We start from the raw sequence: 22,056 nt of genomic DNA, 5'->3' as shown, positions 1-22,056 counted from the left end.
AAGCTTATTCATTAGAGATTTGAACCAACTACCCAGTAGTCTTTTCCTTCTCTAATTGTGTTAGCTTTTAAATTGAATTTTAGATCCAGGAGAAAAAACCATTCTCTGTCTCTATTGGGACTTGATTCTGCTGCAGAACTCACATTACAAAACAAAGTCGCAGAAACCATCTGTTCTCCCTGCCATGGGATTTCAGTCAGTGTCCATGGGATGGGCGCCAGGTTTATACACAGGCTGCCAGTGCTGGAAAGCTGCCAGTTCTAACTTTTGTGGACGTTTAAATTATAAAAATACATACCTGACTTATAGGATTCTGTATGCTAAGGCTCTGTGGCTTATGAATGAGAATCAGATACAGACATTTCAGGCACCTTTGGTAGATTGGAATCAAGGTGTAATGTTTTAGAGTAGTGAAGGAGCAGAGTTTTATTTAAAAGAATAATAAAATCAATCTAGTATGGAAAAGAGGATTGTCTTGACTCTTTGTGGATTCACTCAACCTTACAAGAATTTCACAGGCTAGACTATATCAGATAATGTGCTCAAATACTCATCCTCTGTGCCTTGTATTTTCTCTCAAGAGAAATGAAGTCTGTAAAAAAAAAAAAAGAAAAGAGGAAATTACAGTAACTCAATCTTAAAATAAAGGTTTAATTCTTTTTAAATTTCAGGAATGCTATCCCAACAAGTATATTGGCTCCCGTTTGATGATTTTGACTATTACCTTCCTGATTTTTGTTGGTGGGGAACAATTCTACTAGAGCCCCTCATGGTGACACTATTCTCAGGGACTGCTGTCCTGGGACCATTATATAACAAGGGCTTTTAGTGAATTAATCTCTCCCATTTTCAGTTTCTTGTCTAGAAAGTTTAGGAACTGTGTTAGTTGATTTTACAGCTCTGCTAGTTCTGATGTTTTATTGAGAACATTTTTATTAATATATAATTATTAAGTCACCTTTGTTTCCGAATGTATCTTTCCTTCACCATCTCTCCAGAGAGCCATCCATCCCTTGTGGCTTTATGATTCTTTAAAGAAAGAGCAGGGAAAACCAGCAGTTCAACAAAACTAAGCATCATATCATCTGAATCTGACAGTGTTTGTGTTTTTCCGCACCCATAGTCTGCCACCTCTGCAAAGGATGGGAGGTGCATTTTGTCTTCTCGGGGTTGACGTTCATTTTGCTGTTGTAGTCGTTGTGTGTATTGCTTTTCTAGTTCTGCTGACTTCACTGTGCATCACTTCTTCCAGTTTTCTGCATTTCTAAGTTCCTTTGCATAGGTTACAAACTAGAGCCTGTTTCATCCCAAATTCTTTACAATCAATCAGTTAACATTTATCAAGTTCCTGTTTTGTGCCAGGCACTGTGCTAGGCACTGAGGATACAAAAAGAGACAAAAGGCCTTCCCTACTCTCAAGGGCCTTAAATATGATGGGAGAGGCAACATGTAAACAAATATATGCAAACAGGCTATATACAGATAAATGGGAAGTAATTAAGAGAGGGCAGGACTAGAATTAAGAGGGGTTGGGGAAATCTTCCATTAAAAGAAGAGATTTTAGTTAGGACTTAAAGGAAGCCAGGGAGGTCAGTAGTCGGAGTGGAGGAAGGAGAATATTCCAGGAATGGGGGACAGCTAGAGAAAATACCTGGAACCGAAGAGAGGGAGTGTCTTGTTTGTGGAATAGCCAGGAGGCCAGTGTCACTGGATCAGAGAGAATGTGTTGGGGAGTAAGGTGTAAGAAGACTGGAAAGGTAGGAGGGGCCTAGGTTATAAAGGGCTTTGAATGCCAAACAGAGCATTTTGTATTTGCTCCTGGAGGCAATGGGAGCCACTGCAATTGATTGAGTAGGGGAGTGACATGGTCAGACCTATGCTTTAGGAAAATCATTTTGACAACTGAATAGATTGGAGTGAGGAGAGACTTGTGGTAGGCAGACCCACCAACAGCTATTGCAAGATACTATTGAAGGTAAAACCAACAGGCCTTGGCAGTATCTTGGATAGGAGGGTGAGAGAGAGTGAAGAGTCTAGGATGAGTCCTCCCATCCTGGAGAATAAAGGGGGTTACTTTGAGGTTCTGCTTCAGTTCTTTGATCCCCTTTTATGACTAATTCTCATGTATTGAACCAACATGCTTTATGCAATTGAATGCTTTCCTGAAAAATTGGGACTTAAATCATCTTCCTTTGAATTACATTATAATTTCAAAAATAGCCTCACCAGACCAAACCCCTAAGCAGTTAGGGGTTGTACCCAACAGCAGCAGGAGCAGTGACTAACCTCTGTAGAGGCAGAAATCTCGTTTTAACTCTGTCTTTTACTGAAGTACAGTTCTGGCATTTTCAGTGAGATATGGATGAGCAGCAACGAGGGACTGTGCAGAGATAAAGAGTTAGAGCAGGCCTGAGTTCAAATCCTGCCTATTCACATATTAGTACAAACATGGGGAAGTCACTTCACGTGTCTCAGCCTTGCTTTTCCTCCCCCTTAAAATGAGAATGATTGTCTGGCCCTTGCCTCTTAGGGGTTTGGTAAAGATTGAATGAGATAATGTATGTTAAGCACTTAGGAAACCATCAAGTGCCAGATGAATGTCAGTACTTAGAGTTGTTATCGTTACTCCTGCTAGTGTCTGTAGGGAGCAATCCTGGCATTGTTATCTCCACACCTGTAATGACTGAGATCCCTGGGACATCACTCTTATATTCTGAAAAGTCGCTGTGATGCGCGTGAAAGAATATATTGCACCACAGGGATTCTGAAAGAAGTGCCACTGAGCAGGACTCTGCCCTTAGCGGGTGTTTGGTAAACGATGCTTGAATTGAACATTTTCCCTTAACTTGCCAATATTAGTGACTGGAACTTCAAGCCCTGAAAGAGCTAAGGCAAGGCCAGCTCCCCCAAAAGACCTGTCTGCTCTTCCCACGGAGCATCAGACCCTTTTCCATTGTTGTTTATAAAGAAGTTGTCACTCAGAAGTGAACTTGATTGAAGATTCCTTAAGCTGTTGAAGCAAGTGATAATGGTATTTCCGTTGATGATAATCTCTATTAAAATATTAATCCTACCAATGAAAAGTCAAGTAGTCCCTAATTTATCAAAGCCAACCCTATAAAATAGTTTCTGCTCATTTGTCTATATGCCTTTGCTTTCATCAGAAGGAATAACCTGTGTTACTTTTCTAGAAATATAACTTCTTTTTTAACAAGGATTCTCTTAGATTTCTTTCTTATGACACAAACCCCTGGATAATATGTTTTAAAACATCTGCCATCAGATGGATCCTATTATAGATCTTCATATTAAAAATATTTCTTACACAACAGCCCAGTTAATATATAGCCTTACCAGAGCCTTTCTTTGGGAAGGAGGGGACAAAGGGAAAAGGCAAAAAGCAAGGAGGGCCCTAGTCTATCTTAATTCAGCTGTTGTTGTTGTTGTGTTTGTCCTTTGTTTTCGAAGAGGACCATGACATCAGGGATCTGAGGACATGACTTGCAGTTGACTTTGATTTGAGTGAGGGGAGGGCTATGCAAGGTCACCAGCCTCACTTTCTTCTTCAGAGTCATCTGGGACTAGTCGCCTGATATTCACCAGGATAACTAGAGATGGCCCAGGATGCATTGGGAGACCCTGGCCCTTTTAGGCTAAGGCCTTTTCATGTACTCTTAATTCATCTCCACCAGCCTGCAGTAGAGTTAGTATTCCTACAAATACAGAACATGCTTTAGTTAGCCAACATATACCATATTGTATTTTTAGTATGTTTATTATATGTAGAGCTTGTTAATGACATTGTGAGTACAAGATCATGAATTTAGAGTCAAAAAGAATCTTATTTAATCACCTAGTTTAGTGCCTTCATTTTACAAATAAGAAGCCTGAGCCCCAGAAGGGTCATGTCACTGGTCCAGGGTCCTACCGGTAGGATGTGAAAGAGCCAGGATTCAAACACGGATCATCCTTTGACTCCAAATCAATTGCTCTTTGTAAGTGAGTACATTCAGTCAGTACTCTATGGGTATTGATAGTGCCTAATACAGTGCCTGACAAATAGTAGGTATTTAATAAATGCTTTTTCAAAAAAAAATTATTATCTCAAACCATTGAAAACACTTATGTTTTCAAGTGAAAGCACTGATTAGTGTTTATATACTAGAAAAATGGAAATTATGTGGGCAGGATGTTATTTTTAATGTTGCCACTGGTTCATTTAGCCTTTATTGCCCCCGTTGGCCCGTCGTTAAAATGGAAGAAGCAATTTGAGAACCTTCCAGTAAGGCCAGTGTGAGGGGCTTGATATCATAATAATGTATAATATTATTAAATTAATCTCATTCTCATTCGTTCACATGGATAAGGACTGATTATAATATATAACAATTTGCAGGTATTTTTGGATAGCGCATTTTTTACTTGAAAAATGTTAAGTTGAAAATTAAAATTTTTTTTCTTCTGAGCACTAACTAGAATGGTTGCATTTTGTGTTAACTTTGACATAATTCTAAAGAATTATGGAGACTTTTAGAGTAAGTCTGGTAAGTGAAGAATACCGTTGAAAATAGTGTTTGCTTGTTTGTTTTTAATGATTTTAATGATTAAATTAGAAAAAATTGACCCTGTGGTTAAAGAATTTTATTTGTTTTTCTTACTGGAAAAAATGTGTGTTCTTTCCATTCAGGTATTCTTTCTTCCATTCAGCAACACCATCCTTAGCTGTTTTAAAGACAATTCCATCTTTGCCTGGGAATGTGATACCCTGGTTTGTAAATATCAATTGCCCCCACCACCTGCTGGGTCTGATTTGAAGTACAAAGTTTTTGCTGTTACTAGGTATGTTGCAGTGGTGTGCTTTTTTTTTAAAATAAATTTTATTGATATCTTTTATTTTTATATCACATACATTTCTCAGTAAACCATCCCTTCAAACAAAAATGGGTAGGAGGAGAAGGGGAGTCCTTCTTAGTTCTCACTATCTTGGAGTACAAAACCTGTTCCTATTTTCTTCTTAATATCATGACAGCTACCTTCTGATCATATATGTTTATATATGTGTATGTATGAATATCATATATGTGTAAATATAAAATGCTATATATGAACATACAATTTTATATTTATAAACATTATTTTCTCTGAATAGAAAACAGTTTTTCAAGCAGTAATGCAATACTAACTCATGATAGTCATTGTAGGTAAAATTTTCACCCAGATTTAGCTGATAGGGAAAAATTTCTAACCTTTGTCTTATGTAGGGATGGTCGAACCTTGGCTACTGGAGGTAAATCAAACCATCTTCATTTATGGTGTTTGGAGACTCAACAGTTATTTAGAATAATCCAGTTGCCTACAAAAATCCGATCTATTCGCCATATAGAATTTATTCCTGACAGTTTTGATGCTGGTTCTAATCAGGTCAGTTTTATACCTTTTAAAGTCAAATATATGTTTTAAAAAAAGAGTACCTATGTTTTCTGAGTTATATAATATTTCCTGAAGAGACTGATTGAATGCTGTAATTTTCAGGTCAAATTACATACTCTGTGTTGGTAACTGATTTATAGTTGGTCTTACTTGTGAGGCAGTGGAGATAGGAACTGAGAGCTGTCTTCAAAGCCAGGAATACTGGGATCCAAGTCTTGAATCTCAATTATACTGGCTGTGTGACCCTGAGCAAATCACTTTAACTTCTCAGGCCTCTAAGCAACTCTCTTAAGACTAGAAGCTGCCAACTGCATTGTTAAGAGGGAGCTTCCTCATTAGGGAGATCCCTTTGCTAGTGAAATCACAGGTCCTCTCCCTATCCCCATCTTGGTCTTGTTTACTTATTGTTTTAAGAACCTGTATTAGTACTCATGCTTAGAGTTTTCCCAGTAAAATGTTTTCAGACCCAACAGGTTTTACTCTGCTGAGAAATGATTAAAATCATATTTCTGTGTTTAGATATTGTCTCTTTATTTTTAGATTCTTGGAGTGTTGGGTCAAGATGGCATTATGAGATTTATCAATATACAAAATTGTAAACTTCTTTTTGATATTGGAACCCTTGATGAAGGAATCAGCACGTCAGTAATTAGTCCAAATGGGCGATATATTACATCAGTTATGGAAAATGGAAGCCTGAATGTATATTCTGTTCAGGTTTTAACCCAAGAAATAAATAAGGTAAGACATGAAGCACACTAAATCATCAGAGACTCGTCAGCCTCCTGGTCCTCCTTACCTTTTTCTTCCCCTTGGAATCTTGCCTTAGCTGATTGCTGTTTATAAGTACCATCCAGCCAAGTGACCATGACTCCTCACAAATCATGCCTTAGTCCAGGAAACTTCAAGCTCTGGCCCAATAGCCAATATTTCTGCCATTGCTGCTATTGGCCATTGCCTCATTATTATCTGATTTAAGGCCCATCCTCAAGAGATAATGAATTGCTGTTCATAGCATTTATAACTGCCATCTGATTCAAATACCTTGTATATTTTAATGGTTCATCAAAAAGGTATTTTGAAATGTTACTCAAAAAGAAAAGGCAGCTGGGTGTGGTGGCACATGCCTGAAATCCCTGCTACTAAAGAGGCTGAGGCTGGCAGATCTTTTGAGCTTGGGGGTCGTGAGCCACAATGGACTAAGACAGTGAGGTATTCATATTATATCCGGCATTAAATATAAGCCTTCAGAAGCAGGGGCCCACCAGGCTGCCTAGAGAGGCAGGACCCATCCCAGGTTAGAAACAGAGCATATGAGAGCTACTGGAAAGATAGGGAGACCCAGGCTTAAAAAAGGAATGGAGGGAGGAAGAAAGGAAGCAAGTTGAAAGGAAGGAAAATAAATTTCATCCTGTGTAGTTTTTTAGTTCAGAAATTTCTCATGTACTTTTGCCTAAATAATGACCATATACAGTAAGATTAGTATAGCAATCTCATTTCCTTCAAGGTGACCACTAGATTACTTCTCTTTTAGCCACCTCCTCCTCTAGTGAAAGTAATTGAAGACTTGTCCAAGAAGACAGGACCAAGTCAACTTAAAGTAAGAGTGATGGGAGGAAAGGTACAGCGACCACGGAAAGCAAGGGACTGCAGAACAACAACTAAAATATTAAGAAACATGATGGACGCTGACCTTGAAAATAAGGAGGTAAGATAGAAGCTTTGGTTTGTTTACCATAGTTTTGCCAAAAACATTCCTAAGAGATGGCCCTGGAGGCTGGCTTCCTCATATAACTTTGCATTGGCCAATATTTAATCAAAACTTGAATGTTATAGGGCTGTAAAGGCCTAACAGAAACATTATTTTTTAAAATGCTAAAAATATTCTTAGAAATAGGTCAGTGAAACAATTGTTACTTAAAAGATAGATATAGGTTAATGCAAAAAAGAAAAGAAAGTCAAGTTGTAAGAAATAGGTCACATCACATAGATAATTAATCTGAGTTTCCATCTTTCTGTTTGTAGAATGACCTGCCCAAAGGATTATGCAAAAAAAGCCTACAAACCTTATTGAGAGGCTATGGAGAATATCCAACAAAGTATAGGTAAGAAGGAAAAAAATTCCTTAATGCCATTCCTGGCTTATGGAGAGAAACTTTTTTGTAAAATTATGTCTTAATTTCAGGATGTTCATTTGGCGTTCTCTACTACAATTGCCGGAAAATTATTCTGCATTTAATAGCCTGCTAGATAAGGGTACTCACTGTGCATTTCTCAACATTCATGAAAAGTACCCCATCAAAAGTAGGAAATTACTGAGAATTTTACAGAGGTATGTATAGTAGTATTCTCTAAAGAGTGTGATGAACAATACTATATTTTTGAAAATCCACTGTTGTAATAAATGTTGAGTGATTAATTGATAAAGCGTGCCTCTGATCAGTCAGTTCTCAGTTATCCACATCAGTGGGATGATATGTGTAATCTAGGAATAGGACTTTGGAAGATTTTCATAATCTTTTTAAAATACAGATGTATCTAATGTTCTAGGAACCCAGGATACTTCAAACAAGCTAATAAGACCATACATAAGATGTAGTTCAAGAGGAGCTACTACCTTGTTCAGATGCCCCATGATATCCCATGATTAAAACTCCTTCTTGCTCCTATTCTGTGCTTGAGAGAGCATCATAGTTTATCCATGTTGGCAGAATGCCAGCCTGTATTGTTCTGTGTGTTACCTGTGAATTTGTTGTTCATACTTTGAATTAAAGTGTTTTGGTTTGAACAAGCCCTAATTGGGGGCAGCTGGGTGACGCAGTGAGTAGAGCCCCAGCCCTGGAGTCAGGAGGACCTGAGTTCAAATTTGGCCTCAGACACTTGACACACTTACTAGCTGTGTAACCTTGGGCAAGTCACTTAACCCCAATTGCCCTGCCTTTCCCCCTCAAAAAAAAAAAAACTAGCGCAAAAAAAAGAAAAAGTCCCAATTACACATTGGGTCACGTGGGAAATAAAAGACAAAATAGGCTATTGTTTCTCCACATATTTTTAAACCTAAAATTTCCTTGTGTTTTGTTAATAGCTTAAAGTTATTTTAAAATGGAGTGGTAGTGTGATGTTATGGATAGAGATATGGCATTGGAGCCAGGAAGACCTGGGTTCAAATCCCACCTGTGACATTTTGGCTGTGTGACTCTGGACAGATCACTTAACCTGTCAGTGTTCCAGGCAGCTCTCTAAGACCAGACATTGCAGAGAAGGGGCCAGCCTGCATTGATAGAGGGAGTTTCTTCATCAGTGAAAATCACAGGTTCATGCTCTATCCTTATCTTTATCTTCAGAACAGTAGAATCTGGCCAACATAACAGCAGAGAATTAAAGTCTATTCTGTGAAGTTTGGATTCAATCGAAGGGTTGTACTTGAGGACCTAGAGGGCCACACCTGTTCCCCACTCCTGGTCTATTCACTTCTCAGGAACCACATTAGTAGAGGGAAGAAGAGTTGCCAATGATCTAGAGTGTTGGCCTTTGGAGTACAGACTCACTGATACCTGCTGCCTCTGGCCTTCTCCTAAATTGTGGCCTTTTGCAAAAGCATTCCATAAGTGGTGTCCTAGGGTCCAGTTGGTCAGTGGAAAGGAGGTAACCTTGGGCTCTCATGAATGATCCACTTTACAGTTAGGTAACCAAGCTGACTGTTGTAATGAGCATGAAATCATAGGCAAAAATTGATGTTCAAAACAACATTTTTAGCAAAAGGCCTTATTTTACCATTCTTTTGGTTGTTCTTTTTGAAGCTTTATGAAACTTATTTTAAATCTCTCCAATTGTAAGCTCATCAGTGAGCAGCATTGCTGCTTTTCCATTAACAGAAGTACCATCCAAAATAGGGTCAGGGGGTCTAGAGCTGGAAGGGAACCTAAAAGATTGTCATCTCTTAGACTCATTTTCATATTTCCATACTTCTGTGAGAAGATTAAATACTAAATTGCTGTGCTGCCACATTTTTTTTAAAGAAGTACTGAATGATTTAAAACTTAGAATCCTGGGACTAAAGCTGTTCTTCCAGTTAAGATACCATTAGTGGTTCTTAAGCTTATTATTAGATTATTCTAATGTGGGAGGACGGATCCACATCTTTCTAATTCACAACAGTTTTATAATGTGTTAACCTTTATTCAGGACCCAACAGCCTGTTGGAAATATAACAAAACCTTAGCTTCTCCTACAGAAGTGCTAGGTCTTATGTATGTATGTGAATCTTCAGATTATAATCATCATTTGGGAGAATACTTCCAGACTAAATTTTTTCTGAAAAAAAAAATCTACTTCAACCAATGTCAAGCATGCTTTTTTTTTAAACTCCTGTAAATATTTTCTAGCCTCTTGGGCATTATTTCATTCACAGGACCATGTCTGCGTTAGCTCACTGGTCTGCTATCTTTGGTGACACTCCATATCTTCCTCTGTTAGCATTTCCATTCGTAAAATTATTCCAGAACAACCAACTCGTCTGTTTTGAAGTTATTGCCACTCTCATAAGTAAGTAAAAATTTATCAAGTATTTACAATTAAAGGGTGAATTCTTGTGCATTTTTTAAAGTGCCTTTTCCCACAGCAATGAACATATTAACAATGAAGGTAGAAGAAAACTCTCCTCCAGCAGTTAGACCTATAAACTTTCAGTCTGATTAGTTTGAGTCCGGAGTTTGTAGGGAATGACTTTGAGAGTTCAGCTGTGGACATATGAAGCCTGTTTGCAGAGAGAAATAAATCTCAACAGTCTGGATGGATGCATATGACTGAGTATAAAGAGTAGGCCTATATTACTTACCCATTGAAATTGCATTAGCTCTTTGCTTTTTCAAATATGAAATTAGATTGTCCTTCATGGCATGAAATTTCTGTGACCTTAAGTAATACAGCTTTTTCTTTCCCACCAGCAGAATCAGATCAGCCAGATCTGATCTGTATTACTGATCAAGTCATTGGAGACACTAGATTTTACTTACAGAAGTGAAAAAATCTGAGATTATGAGTTACGCATTTTTGATGGGAATGAAAAATGTGATTTCCACATGTAGTAGAACTGCTGGGTGAGTGTGACTATGAATGAAACAAAGCTCATGTACCCATATGACTGTTCTCACTTTGGGACGTGAGACCCTTAGCCCATTGATGTTGCCAATTACTCGGAATATTTCGGGAACTCCTGTCTTATAATTGCCTTTGGAGCTGATTTCATTCTCTTAAGTGGAAACACCATTCCTCATGCAAATTGGTACCTCTTTTTCGTCTTAGGGAGTTTACTATCTTTATTGATGGGAAATTGTCTATCCTTTGAGGATGGAAATGATTTTTGTTATTTCCGAAGCCAAGTTTGATGAGTAGGTTATGTGATAGTCCCTTTGAATGAAAGCAAGATGTGACTATTGCATTTTATTCAGTCCTTTCAGTCATGTCTGATTCTTTGTGACCCCATCTGGGGTTTTTTTTTGGCAAAGAATGGTTTGCCATTTCCTTCTCCAACTCATTTTACAGATGAGGAAATTGAGGCAAACAACTAATGACTTTCCCAGGATCACAGAGCAAGAAAGTATCTGAAGGTGTATTTTAGCTCAGGTCTTCCTGACTCCAGGCCTGGTGCTCTATCCACTGCACCAGCTGCCCCGACTATTACACAGTAAGACTATCTTATATGTAGGTCGTAAAGTGACACAGAAAGAAGTTCCCAAAGAGGAGTTTCCAAGATCTTTTGAACATTTGGTATCATAGGGACAAATACCTAGTCTCCCAAGTGACTGCTTTGAAGGAAGGACAGCACTCATTTGAACGTTTAAGTTTATACTCATGGAATACTCCTCCAGGATCTCTCTTCCCCGTGCTGATCTTCATTTGATCTCATTACTTTGTAGTAACCCCCTACAGCAAAGGGGGCCCCGTGGAATAGGTTGTCAGCTTAATGACACCCTCCTGACCATCTTCACAGTACATAACACTGCCAAGAGGAAAAGCGCATCTCTCTCTGGGGGGAGTGGGGGATGGGTTGGGGGGGGTGTAGACAGTGGTGCTATGGCCCCTACGCAGTCTTCTGTTCCCTTTTCCTCCTGTCAGCCCTTTCTGCCCGCAGGTCTTCCTTCCTTCTGAGTAATGCTACAACTATTATAATCAGAGCAGAAGAAAAAATGTTCCAGTAAATATAGAGAAGGGACTTCTGGCCCAGACTTTCAGGGTCACTACACAAGCCACAGCTTACCTGAAACCATGGGAAATTAACTCTGTGTGTCAGCATTCTCCTTTAGTTAAATAACATTCATTTAGTCAGGGGTGCATAACCTGGAGTCTCTAAATTTGTTTTTTTACATTCTACTTCAATCTAATTATTTTCCTTTGTAATCTTATGTATTTTATGCATTTAAAAGCACAATTCTGAGAAAGGATCCATAGGCTTCACTAGACTGACTGCCAAGACATACATAAAAAAGGGTGAAGAACGCCTGATTCAAGTGGACTTTCCTTGCAAAGTTAATGTGTTTTTTAAAGAGCTGACATAAAAGCTCCTTGTCTTAGAAAGCATATTTTATCCCAAAGCACCACCCAAACCCCTTTTTTTCTCATTTAAAAAATGGGAACTAGTAAGTATACATTTACTTATTTGGGTATGTAGTTTTGAGAACTTACCCAAATTCTGTCCCTTTATTTTCTCTTCCATTTTGGGCCGTCCATAAAATTTAGTAGGTCTGTTGACATAATGATCTACTTGGCCCATTTAATACAGGCTTTAAATAGGAACTATTTTAAATGGACCACTTTATATATAACAAAAGGAAAAAAATCTAATTGAAGATTGGTTTGGTGCTTTTTTATTAATCACTAGTAATATAACAGAACTAAGGTTGTGAGGAAATAGGTGGCTTTCAAAACTACCTATTTAAATTTAAAATCTTAGACTGCCATCTTGAGATTATTGTGTTTGGTTCCAGCCACTGGGTATTAGGACACTGACAACATGTGTGTTGAGGGGGGGCAACATCCAAGATGGTATAAAGACTCAAGACCATGTCATGTGAGAATTGTTTGAAGAATTGAGGATATTTAGGTTGTAGAAGAAGGACCTTAAGGTGTTAGGACGAAATGATGTGAAAGTTAACGCTAAACATCTTTTAGCATTCCACTTTTCTCTATGTTGTTTTATTCCTAAGCATGTTCTTTGACCTCACTGTGACCTCCAGTCCCTAGCTCAACTCTCCCCCATCCTCTCCACTTGAATTCTTGAGCTTCCTAGTCCTGATCATACCTTCCCAGACCTTAACTCTGGATTGTTCTCAACATCTGCTGAATGGAGCTGGAAGAAGTCATGTAACCATGCTCAGAGGGCACATTACAATGTATGCTGTCTGATCTCACCGGAGGCCTCACTTTAGCAAGCCAGTCCTTCCACTAGTCTCTAATTGGTTCTCTGCCCGCCTCACCACAGCACTAATTCCCAACTTCCACTTCTGTCCTCAAGCCCTTCACAGCTCTCCCTGTCCCCATCCTTTCAGCTGAGGGTCTCTCATACATCCCTGGAAAATATTGAAGCCATTCACTGCAATTCCCTCTTCTCTGCTTCCCCTTCTCTCATATCCCTTTTAATTTGTCTCCCACTCTCTTCTCTACCTTCTCTGATGAAGTTATGTCCCTTCTTCTTGCTAAGGCCAGCTTCTCTGCATGTACCTTTGTTCTTGTCCCATTTCATCTTCTCCAGCAGATTGCCCATGCTATTGTCACCTCTCTTTCTCTCTCCCCTTGTCTCTCATCTTCATTCTCTCCCTAGCTGCCTTCCTTCCTTCTCTCCTTCCCTCCTGTCCATAAACATACCCAGATCTCTCTCATCCTTAAAAAACCCTCACTAGATCCTATTTTCCCAGCTAGTCATCATTCTATACCTCTCTTCCCTTCTCAGCTAAAGTCCTTGACAAATCCATCTACACATGGTGCCTGTACTCCCCTTGCTGTCTTCTAAACCCTCTATAATTTGCCTTCAGACCTCATTATCCAGTGCAAACTGTTGTCTCCAAAGTTTACAAGGATCTCTTCATTACCAAATATCAAGACATTTTCTTAATCTTCATCCATTTTGACCTCCTTGCATCATTTAATACCGTTGACTGCTTCCTCCTTGATATTTTCTCCTCCCTGAGTTTTCATCTCACTGTTCTCTCAGTCCTTTTTCTACCTGTCTTGACTACTCTTTGGGTCTCTTTGCTTGATTTCCATACTTGTCACACTTACTATGCCCTCGGCCCTTCTTAAAAAAATCATTTCTATACTCTTATTTGGTGATATCATCTTAGCTCCTATGGATTTAGCTATCTATACAGATGACTCCCATATCTGTATATCCAGCCTTAGTCCTCTTGAGCTCTAGATTCACATCACCAAGTCCCATTGGACATTTTCAGCAGGATGCCCCATAGACATCTCAAAACAGATTTCATAATCCCCTCTGCCCCTGCCAGCACACATCCGCAAACACATCCTTCTCGATTCTAAACTTCCCTGTTACTGTCAAGGGCACCACTGCCCTTCCAGACATCCAGGTTCAAAATCTTGGTGTTATCTTCAACTCCTCACTCTCACCTCTCCCCCCATATCCAGCTTGTCATTTCTTTTCCCACAACATCTCATATACACCCCTATCTTTCCAATTGCAAAGCCATACCATAGCTCAGACAGTCTTACTTCTGACCTGGACTATTGCAATAGCCTCCTGATTGGTCTCCCTGCCTCCAGTTTTGTGTGCCTCCCTCCTCCCACCAAATACATCCTCTGCAGAGTTGCCAAAGTGATTTTACTAAAGTGTAGGCCTAACCATTTCACCTTCCATACCCAGTAAACTCCAGTGTTCTCTGTTACCTCCATTGTTCAACCGTGCAGTCGTGTCTGACTCTTTGTGGCCTCCATGGACCATAGCCCACCAGGCCCTTCTATCCACTACTGTCTCTGTCCAAGCTCATGTTCATTGTCTCCATGTTTCTACCTCAAATATAAACTCTTCTGTTTTGGTGTTTCAAGGTCTTCACACCCTGGCTCTTTTCTCTTGTCTTCTTAATACAGGAATCCCCTCCATACGCACACCACCTCCTGTCTCCGTGCCTTTTCACTTTGTGTTCCCCTTGCCTTGAATGGACTCTCCTCACCTTTGCCTTTTAGAATTCCTGGCTTTTCCTTTAAGACTCCCATTCAAATGCCACTTTTTGCAAAGGGCCTTTTCCAGGCTGCCCAGCTGCTAGTGCTTTCTCCTCTGAGATTACTTTGTATCACCTCCTCTTAGAATGTAAGCTCTTTGAGGGCAGGAAGTATTTCATTTTGTCTTAGTATCCCCAGCATTTAGTCAGTGCCTAATACATAGTAAGCATTAAATATGCTTATCAAATGATTTATTGATTTGAAGGACTGTAACACAGGCAAGAGAACTTCGATTCACCTTGTTTGGGCCCGAAGACCAATAGTAGGACTAGGGGGTGAAAATTACAAAGAGCCAGATTTAAGTTAATATCTGGAAATTTTTCTATACCATTAGATTTTGTCTTCCTTGACCAATAGAGTTGCTCATCACAGGTCTTGAATTAGGGGCTAAATAACCACTTAACTAGGGATTTTGTAGATGGGGGAATTTATGCTTCAGGTATAGCTTGGACTAGACAGTCTCTGAGGTATCTTCCAGCTTTGAGATGCTATCATTCTATGATTTTGAGTACTTCTTAATTCACTACTTCAGAATGCTTTTATTTATTTTTAAAATTTAATTAATTTTTTAATTATTTTTTTTAGAGTGGGTATTCTCTCCACTGATACTGTTTGCCAGCCATTCTGTCCCTTGGTAGGTAGTCCTCAATAGTGGCTGTGTCCAAAAAACTCATCACCCTGCATCCAAGCTGGTGATGAGCCTCTGGGAACTTTGCTAAACTGGCCATTGGAAAATCATATATATTCACATCAGGAGCCTTTCCATTGGGGTGGAATCCGATCAGTAGCATAGGCCTTTCAGGAACTTCTCTACCAGGGGGAGGCTTCAGAGTAGTGCCTTACTGTGACCAATAGTGTCACCATGAGGGCATGGTTTGTATACCTTCTAGCTACATGTTATATTAATTTCTCCTTCATTTTTTAATTAGCTAAAAGGGGTGTTGTTTGTTTTAAATCAGATAGCATTTGGTGATTTGTGCTTTTTTGCCTAGGGTTATAAGTGCTGTGGTATCATAATTTTTGCTCCTTTCTTACTCATTGCCTTTTAGAAGTTCAGTGAATTTGCAAAATTTCTGAAGAATGAGAAGCTGTTTAGTCCATTGTTCTAAGGCAGAAGTCTGTATCTTCTGTTTTCTGTACACACTATAAATGGACGTGACTTAATCAACTAGGATCACCCATGGTCTGCGATTTCATTGGTGTGAGGAATGTTTTTCATCAAGCGGATCACAATCAATAGCTTAGCGTTAGACCCAGACCTTCTTGACTGCAGGCCCCACCCTCTCTCCGCTATCACATGCTACCTCACCATTGCAAGTGTTCTCACAGCTACATGAATGTGATCATTTCCCGTTTCTTCCTTCATAGTTAATTGGTGTCAACATTGGTTTGAATATTTTCCTAATCCTCCTATCAACATCCTCAGTATGATAGAAAATCTTTTGGCCCATCATGACAAGGAGCTGCTACAACACTATATGAACTGTGGAGTGACTGCCCAGGTAAGATGCTTTCTGCTTCTAGGGAGCAAAGTTGCCCTTTTGTAACAACAATGCTGCTTGCCGCTACTGTGGCTATGTAAGGCCAATAACAACAGCACACAGGAGAGCTGCTAGCACAGATTCTTTGATCTGCTTTTCTAAGGAAAGCAACTTTAAGGGGTTAACAATCTCAGTTTAATTAAACATACATATATCATTCACTTAGTTCAGGGGAAAAAGTCAGCACCCTGAGCTTCAGAGCAAATACAAACAGATACTGCAAACAGATCATCAGACAGGCTTTGTCTGATCAAGACATTACATACATAGTTACCAAAAAGAGAAGCAGGGGTGGGGGGTGAGGAGGGGTGCTCAACAATGGCTACCCAGAGTCTCATCTGGTCAAATCACACACCACTCTTCCAGTGAGTGAAAGCCCCAAAACAGAATGCCAGCCTCAGATCTCATACACCCTTCTCAGGGTCAGAGGGGGTCAAACCTATGTGAATGAACCAGGCTTTCTTGTTTATTAAGCAGGTCAAAGACTCTTGATTCAATCAAAGAAACAAGACAACAAAAAGTCCACTTTGCTGGCCATTACATTTGAAAGGCAAGATACTAGATTACCTTAGCATTCCAAAAGAGAAAACTGAAAAAGTCCCACCCTAATTACCATAACACCTTTGTAATTGACCTTTGCTTAGACAGTGCAAATTGTGTCACACTTTCATAAAACATTTTGCAAACCTTATACAGACGGCACTTAATACCTTTTTTCCCACACTTGTCCTAGGACATCAAAAATCCTGTCTGTTTCCAAAACCTATAAAGTAATAAAGAGTAAAAACTACAGAAATTCTTTTGATAACTGTTCAGTATAATGGTTTTGGTGTCAAACCAGAATTACTCAGCATCACCAGTACATTGATTTTGAAAGGTACCTATCAAACTGATAAGCTTTTTCTTGTTTATTTTAGTTATATGCATGGCCCCTTCTAGAAACAGTATTCTCAGAGGTTCTTACAAGAGAAGAATGGCTTAGAGTATTCGACAATGTCTTTTCTAACCACCCTTCATTCCTCCTCATGATCGTTGTGGCCTACAATATCTGCTGCAAGGCACCTTTACTCAACTGTAATCTTAAAGATGACTTTGAGGTACAAATCTGTGGTTTTGTAAATTGAAGCTCTTCATATGTGTGTACTACTTGCCAAAAATAGTCACAATAACATTGGTTTTTGTGGTTTTTACTTTTTTACAATTGAATGTCACTCGTGCTATTTATCCTAATAGAAACTCACCCTATCTCTTGACAGATATAGCATATAATACTTAATTTTTTTAAATTAAAAGTGCTTGTAACCCAACTGATCATAATAATCATTATATAACACCTTAAAACTTCAAGGCATTTTAGAGAAATAACTTCAAGAAATATCTCTTTTCACTTTCTAATATGCCTTTTTTTAATTAATTTTTTTTTTCATGTAACAAGCATTTATTTTCTTGCTCTCCTACCTCCTACCTCTGCAAAAAACAAAAAGGACACTGTAATAAATACCCATAGTCAAGTAAAACAAATTTCCACATTGGCTACTTCCAAAAACGGTATATCTCATTCGGCACTCTGGATGCATCACCTCTTTATCAGGAAGTGGAGGATGTGTTTCCTTTTCAGTTATGTAGAAACATGGGTGATCATTGCATTGATCAGAGTTTTTCAGTCTTTCAAAACTGTTTGTTTTTACGGTGTTCTTATATAAATTATTCTCCTGGTTCTGCTCATTTCACCCTGCATGAAGGAATGTCTTGAAAGCAGTAGAGGTTGTTGTCTTAAGTTGAAGAGGTTCTTGATTAGACTGCCTGAATGAAGTTTCCATGACAAAATGTGATCATCTATTCTGGGCATTTATATCAGTCGCACTTAGGGAATTAAAGCAGAAGGTTGTCTGCTCATATGAGGAAAGAATTCTGAGACCTTTAAAAAATTAAGTAAATATGTCTGAAAGCAGGAAAGATTAACATTGCTGTCAGGTCATTCATTCTGTCTGGGTACAAGAAGTCTTTTCATTTTAATCACAAAAATTATTTTCCTCAAGCTCACATTTTTGGTTAGGAATGGTCTTCCCTTATGGAAATATCATGTAAAGTCTTAGTTTGGGACCCATATAGATATTTTTAAAAGTATTGTCCTTCCTGGAAAAATTTCCTATTGAAAATAAACTTATTGTTTGTTTTTTTATTAATTTATTTTAAACTTAAATACACGATAAGAAAAGAAAAAGAAACATAAATTTAAACATTAAAACTTAAATGCAAAATAAGAAAAGGAAAAAAAAGCATTGCTGTGTGCACAACAGAACATAAGAGAATATATAGCAATAAATTTCCAGTTCAAGAAAGCCTATATAATAAATACTATACATCATATTCAGAGCTATCCATCTTTTCTTTGCTTCCTCTTAAGTTTTCTTTTGTTCTCTGCTGTATACTTTTTACTTTGTTCCTTTTTGATTAATTTAAAGAATAGTGTAGGTCATATTCTGTAACTACATTCACTAGAGAACCTTATATTTAAAAGAAATTTTTCTTACAGTATTTTTTCCACCATCGTAATAACCTGGATATAACTGTTGTAATTCAAGAAGCCTATCGCCTCATGCTTTGCACCCCTGCTGATATTCATCCGGAGACCGTGCTTGATGACTTTGTCCCTCTGACAAAAAGCCAGTACCCAGTGTTTAATAAGTATCCCAAATTCATCGTGGACTATCAGACTCAAGAACTAGAAAGGATAAGGAATGATGAACTGGATTACTTAAAAGAGAGGTAATCATGGAATAACAACAACAGTAGTAATAATAATAATAATTGAAAACATTTTAATAGCCCTTTTAAGGTTTGCAGAGTTCTTCATCACACATGTTATCTCATTTGTTGTGAAGGGAACATCGTGGTAACTTGTCTTTGGTAAATTGAATATGTTATGAATATAAACAAGGGTTATTCATAAGAACACATTTAGAAATGGATTTTTAACCCTTTTTTAAAGCTGGTTAAAGCTAGTTTTAAAGCTAAATCTGCATCTATTGCAGATCATAATATTTTTCAGTTTAGTGCCCAAAGGGCTATAAAACTGCATACCCTTTGATCCAGCAGCTACTACTACTAGGTCTGTATCCCAAAGAGCTCATAAAAAATGGAAAAGAACCCACTTGTATAAAAATATTTATAGCGGTTCTTTTTGTGGTGGCAAAGAATTGGAAAGTGAGGGGATGCCCATCAATTGGGGAATGGCTGAACAAGTTGTGTTATATGAACGTAATAGAATATTATTGTTCCATTAGAAATGATGAGCAGGCAGATTTCAGAAAACCCTGGAAAGACTTACATGAACTGGTGCTGAGTGAAGTGAGCAGAACTAGGAGAACATTATACACAGTAACAGCAACATTGTGTGATGATCAACTATGATAGACGTAGCTGTTCTCAGTAATACGGTGATCTAAGACAATTCCAAAAGACGCCTGGTGGAAATTCTGTCCCCATCCAGAGAAAGAATTGTGGAATCTCAAAGCAGTTGAAGCATACTATTTTCACTTTTTTCTTGTTTTTTCTTTCTTGTGGTTTTTGCCTTTTGTTCTGATTCTTTTTTCACAACCTGACTAATGTGGAAATACATTTAATCTGATTGTGTATGTATAACCTATATCAGATTGCTTGCCATCTTGGGGAGGGGAGGGAGGGAGAAAAAATTTTAGAACTCAAAATGTTATAAAAGTGAATGTCAAATACTATCTTTACATGTAATTAGAAAAAAAATAATATAAGCATTAAAAACATTTTCAGTTTAGAAGTGTATCAGGAAATGTTTTTATTTGTTCTTGTTGCACTTTGGATTTAAAGACTACTTGCAGTGAAAAGAGATGTGAAATTTTAAAAATACATTACTTCTTATGCTTTGAGAAAGCATTTTTTGAAGCATTTTTAAATTTTTATTCTGTTCTGAATGTAATCTTAGTGTCCAACCAAATCAGGCCTCTCATGGTAGAATAGTAAATTTTCACATTCATTATAAAAATTTTTAAAAACAAAGGGCCTCTTGGTTGATTTTGATCTTCTGATTTAATTTTTTATAATAGTATGTGGAACTGTTTTAACTCAGGCAGGCAGTCCATGAAATGGAAGCTGAAATAATGAGACAGAAAGATGAAGATGAAGCTTGGTACCAGAAACAGGAGCTGCTGCGTGAGGCTGAGGACAAGAGAAGGGATATTCTTCTGGAAGAGGAGAAGAAGCTCATGGAACAAAGAGATAGGTACATAATAGGACACTGCTTCTTGTTGTCTATACAAGAGCAGGTTTCATTATCTTTTACTTTTTTTGTTGAACTAGAAATTCCACTTAGCTTAGGAGCATTCTGATTAAGTATTTGATTTCCACATACATTTATACCATTTATACCATACATTTGGCCAAGTGTCAGATAAGTAGGATGTAATAAAGCCCACTTTGTACTAGAACTACTCTGAATATAAATTAATTTTTCTTTGATTATTTGAAAGACAGTGCGGTTTTTTTGTGTGGCCACAGAGCTATCCATCATCGCGAACATCTGTGGCTTTATTGACAAATCACAAAAGTTCTGGTTAATAGAATTCTAGATAAACCAGCTTTTGCTGGTTTAGTCCATTCAAATTCTGTGTAACACCATCCTGTTAGTTTTGTTTTATAATAGCACATATGTGTCTTAAAAATTTTTTCTTGACTATGTAATCCCTTCCATTATACTATTCAGAACTTGTCTTTTGAAAAAGGCCTCCTTTTAGTAAACTGCCTCTTTGTACACACAAATTTGAAATTCAAAATATCTGTTAATTAAAATTGTTGAGAGTGGGTTAATTGGAGTTGTGAAGTATGCTTTGATTCCTTTTCTTTAGTGGTGGCTTAAGAAGTTTATTTGCAATATGAATTAAAAAAAAATAACCATTGAGTTGAGCCATTGGCTTCCTTTTAATAAATACCAAAAACAAAGCCCAATGCTGCTGAAGCTAGCCTGGCACAAAATGTCATATTCTTCTTTTGAACAAAAGTTAGAAATGGGTTTTTATTTGTTTAAAACAATTAGAGTAACAGACTTAACAGAGGAACTTTTGAGTATGAAAGAGATGGCCAATGGTGCATAGGCAATTTTTCTAGTCATGGTGAATTCAGGCTTGTTTTGTCATTGTGAAGCTTTCATTTCCCTGTTGTAAACACAGCTGGGGAACAATGGAACCCATTAAAACAGAAAGTAGATGAGAATAGGTGAAGGCCAGCTGTTGTTGCAAAACTTAATATTTTTCAATTTATAGCTATATTGGGAAAGATTTTATTTGTTCTTGTTGCATTTTTGGTTTAAAGACTAGTTGCAGTGAAAAGAGATCTGAAATTAAAAGAAATACAGCTCCTTAATGCCTCGAGGAAGCGTTTTCTGCGGAATCAGCTGGACCAACGTGAAATGGAACTGAGAAGACTAGATGATGAAATTGAAAGAAAGGTTTGTTATTCTTATTTAAGTACTTTTTCCTGAGAAATTGTTATGTCAATCAGATGACTGATACATTCTCTCAAAAGAATTGGAACAAGATGATAATTCCTTTTTTAAAAAAATTATAAATGGAAAATGTCCATCTCTACTAGGATACTTTATACCAAACAATAACCCTTGTTTTCTGACTCATTTTATCCTGATATACTCTGAATATTTTCCTTTTGGAATTTCTAAGGTAAAATAAGTTCTGTTTCAATATCCAGTACACTTGGATAGCATTTACTTTAATATAAATAGTAAAATGATTAGATTAATTATTAATTTATTCGAATTATTCTGTGAACTTTAAGACTAATTTTATTTCCCATTTCTTTGAAG

At 37.8% G+C, this 22,056-nt stretch overlaps 1 protein-coding gene across 1 annotated transcript in view; it reads left to right on the top strand.

The window, feature by feature from the left end:
• Positions 1-22,056, top strand: part of TBC1D31 (TBC1 domain family member 31) — a 69,543-nt gene that overhangs the window by 16,858 nt on the left and 30,629 nt on the right. Inside the window, exons 5-16 of the mRNA XM_036758323.1 lie at positions 4,688-4,839; positions 5,262-5,421; positions 5,971-6,171; positions 6,965-7,138; positions 7,456-7,535; positions 7,616-7,762; positions 9,842-9,975; positions 16,033-16,166; positions 17,123-17,302; positions 18,742-18,974; positions 20,311-20,463; positions 21,549-21,684. Coding sequence (XP_036614218.1) covers positions 4,688-4,839; positions 5,262-5,421; positions 5,971-6,171; positions 6,965-7,138; positions 7,456-7,535; positions 7,616-7,762; positions 9,842-9,975; positions 16,033-16,166; positions 17,123-17,302; positions 18,742-18,974; positions 20,311-20,463; positions 21,549-21,684 — 1,884 coding nt within the window. The remainder of the gene's footprint in view (positions 1-4,687; positions 4,840-5,261; positions 5,422-5,970; positions 6,172-6,964; positions 7,139-7,455; positions 7,536-7,615; positions 7,763-9,841; positions 9,976-16,032; positions 16,167-17,122; positions 17,303-18,741; positions 18,975-20,310; positions 20,464-21,548; positions 21,685-22,056) is intronic.

The sequence above is a fragment of the Trichosurus vulpecula genome, chromosome 1 (assembly GCF_011100635.1).
Source record: "Trichosurus vulpecula isolate mTriVul1 chromosome 1, mTriVul1.pri, whole genome shotgun sequence".
NCBI classification, from domain to species: Eukaryota; Metazoa; Chordata; class Mammalia; order Diprotodontia; family Phalangeridae; genus Trichosurus; species Trichosurus vulpecula.
The sequence above is the reverse complement of the archived record's forward strand: the minus strand, read 5'-3'. Positions and strand labels throughout refer to the sequence as shown.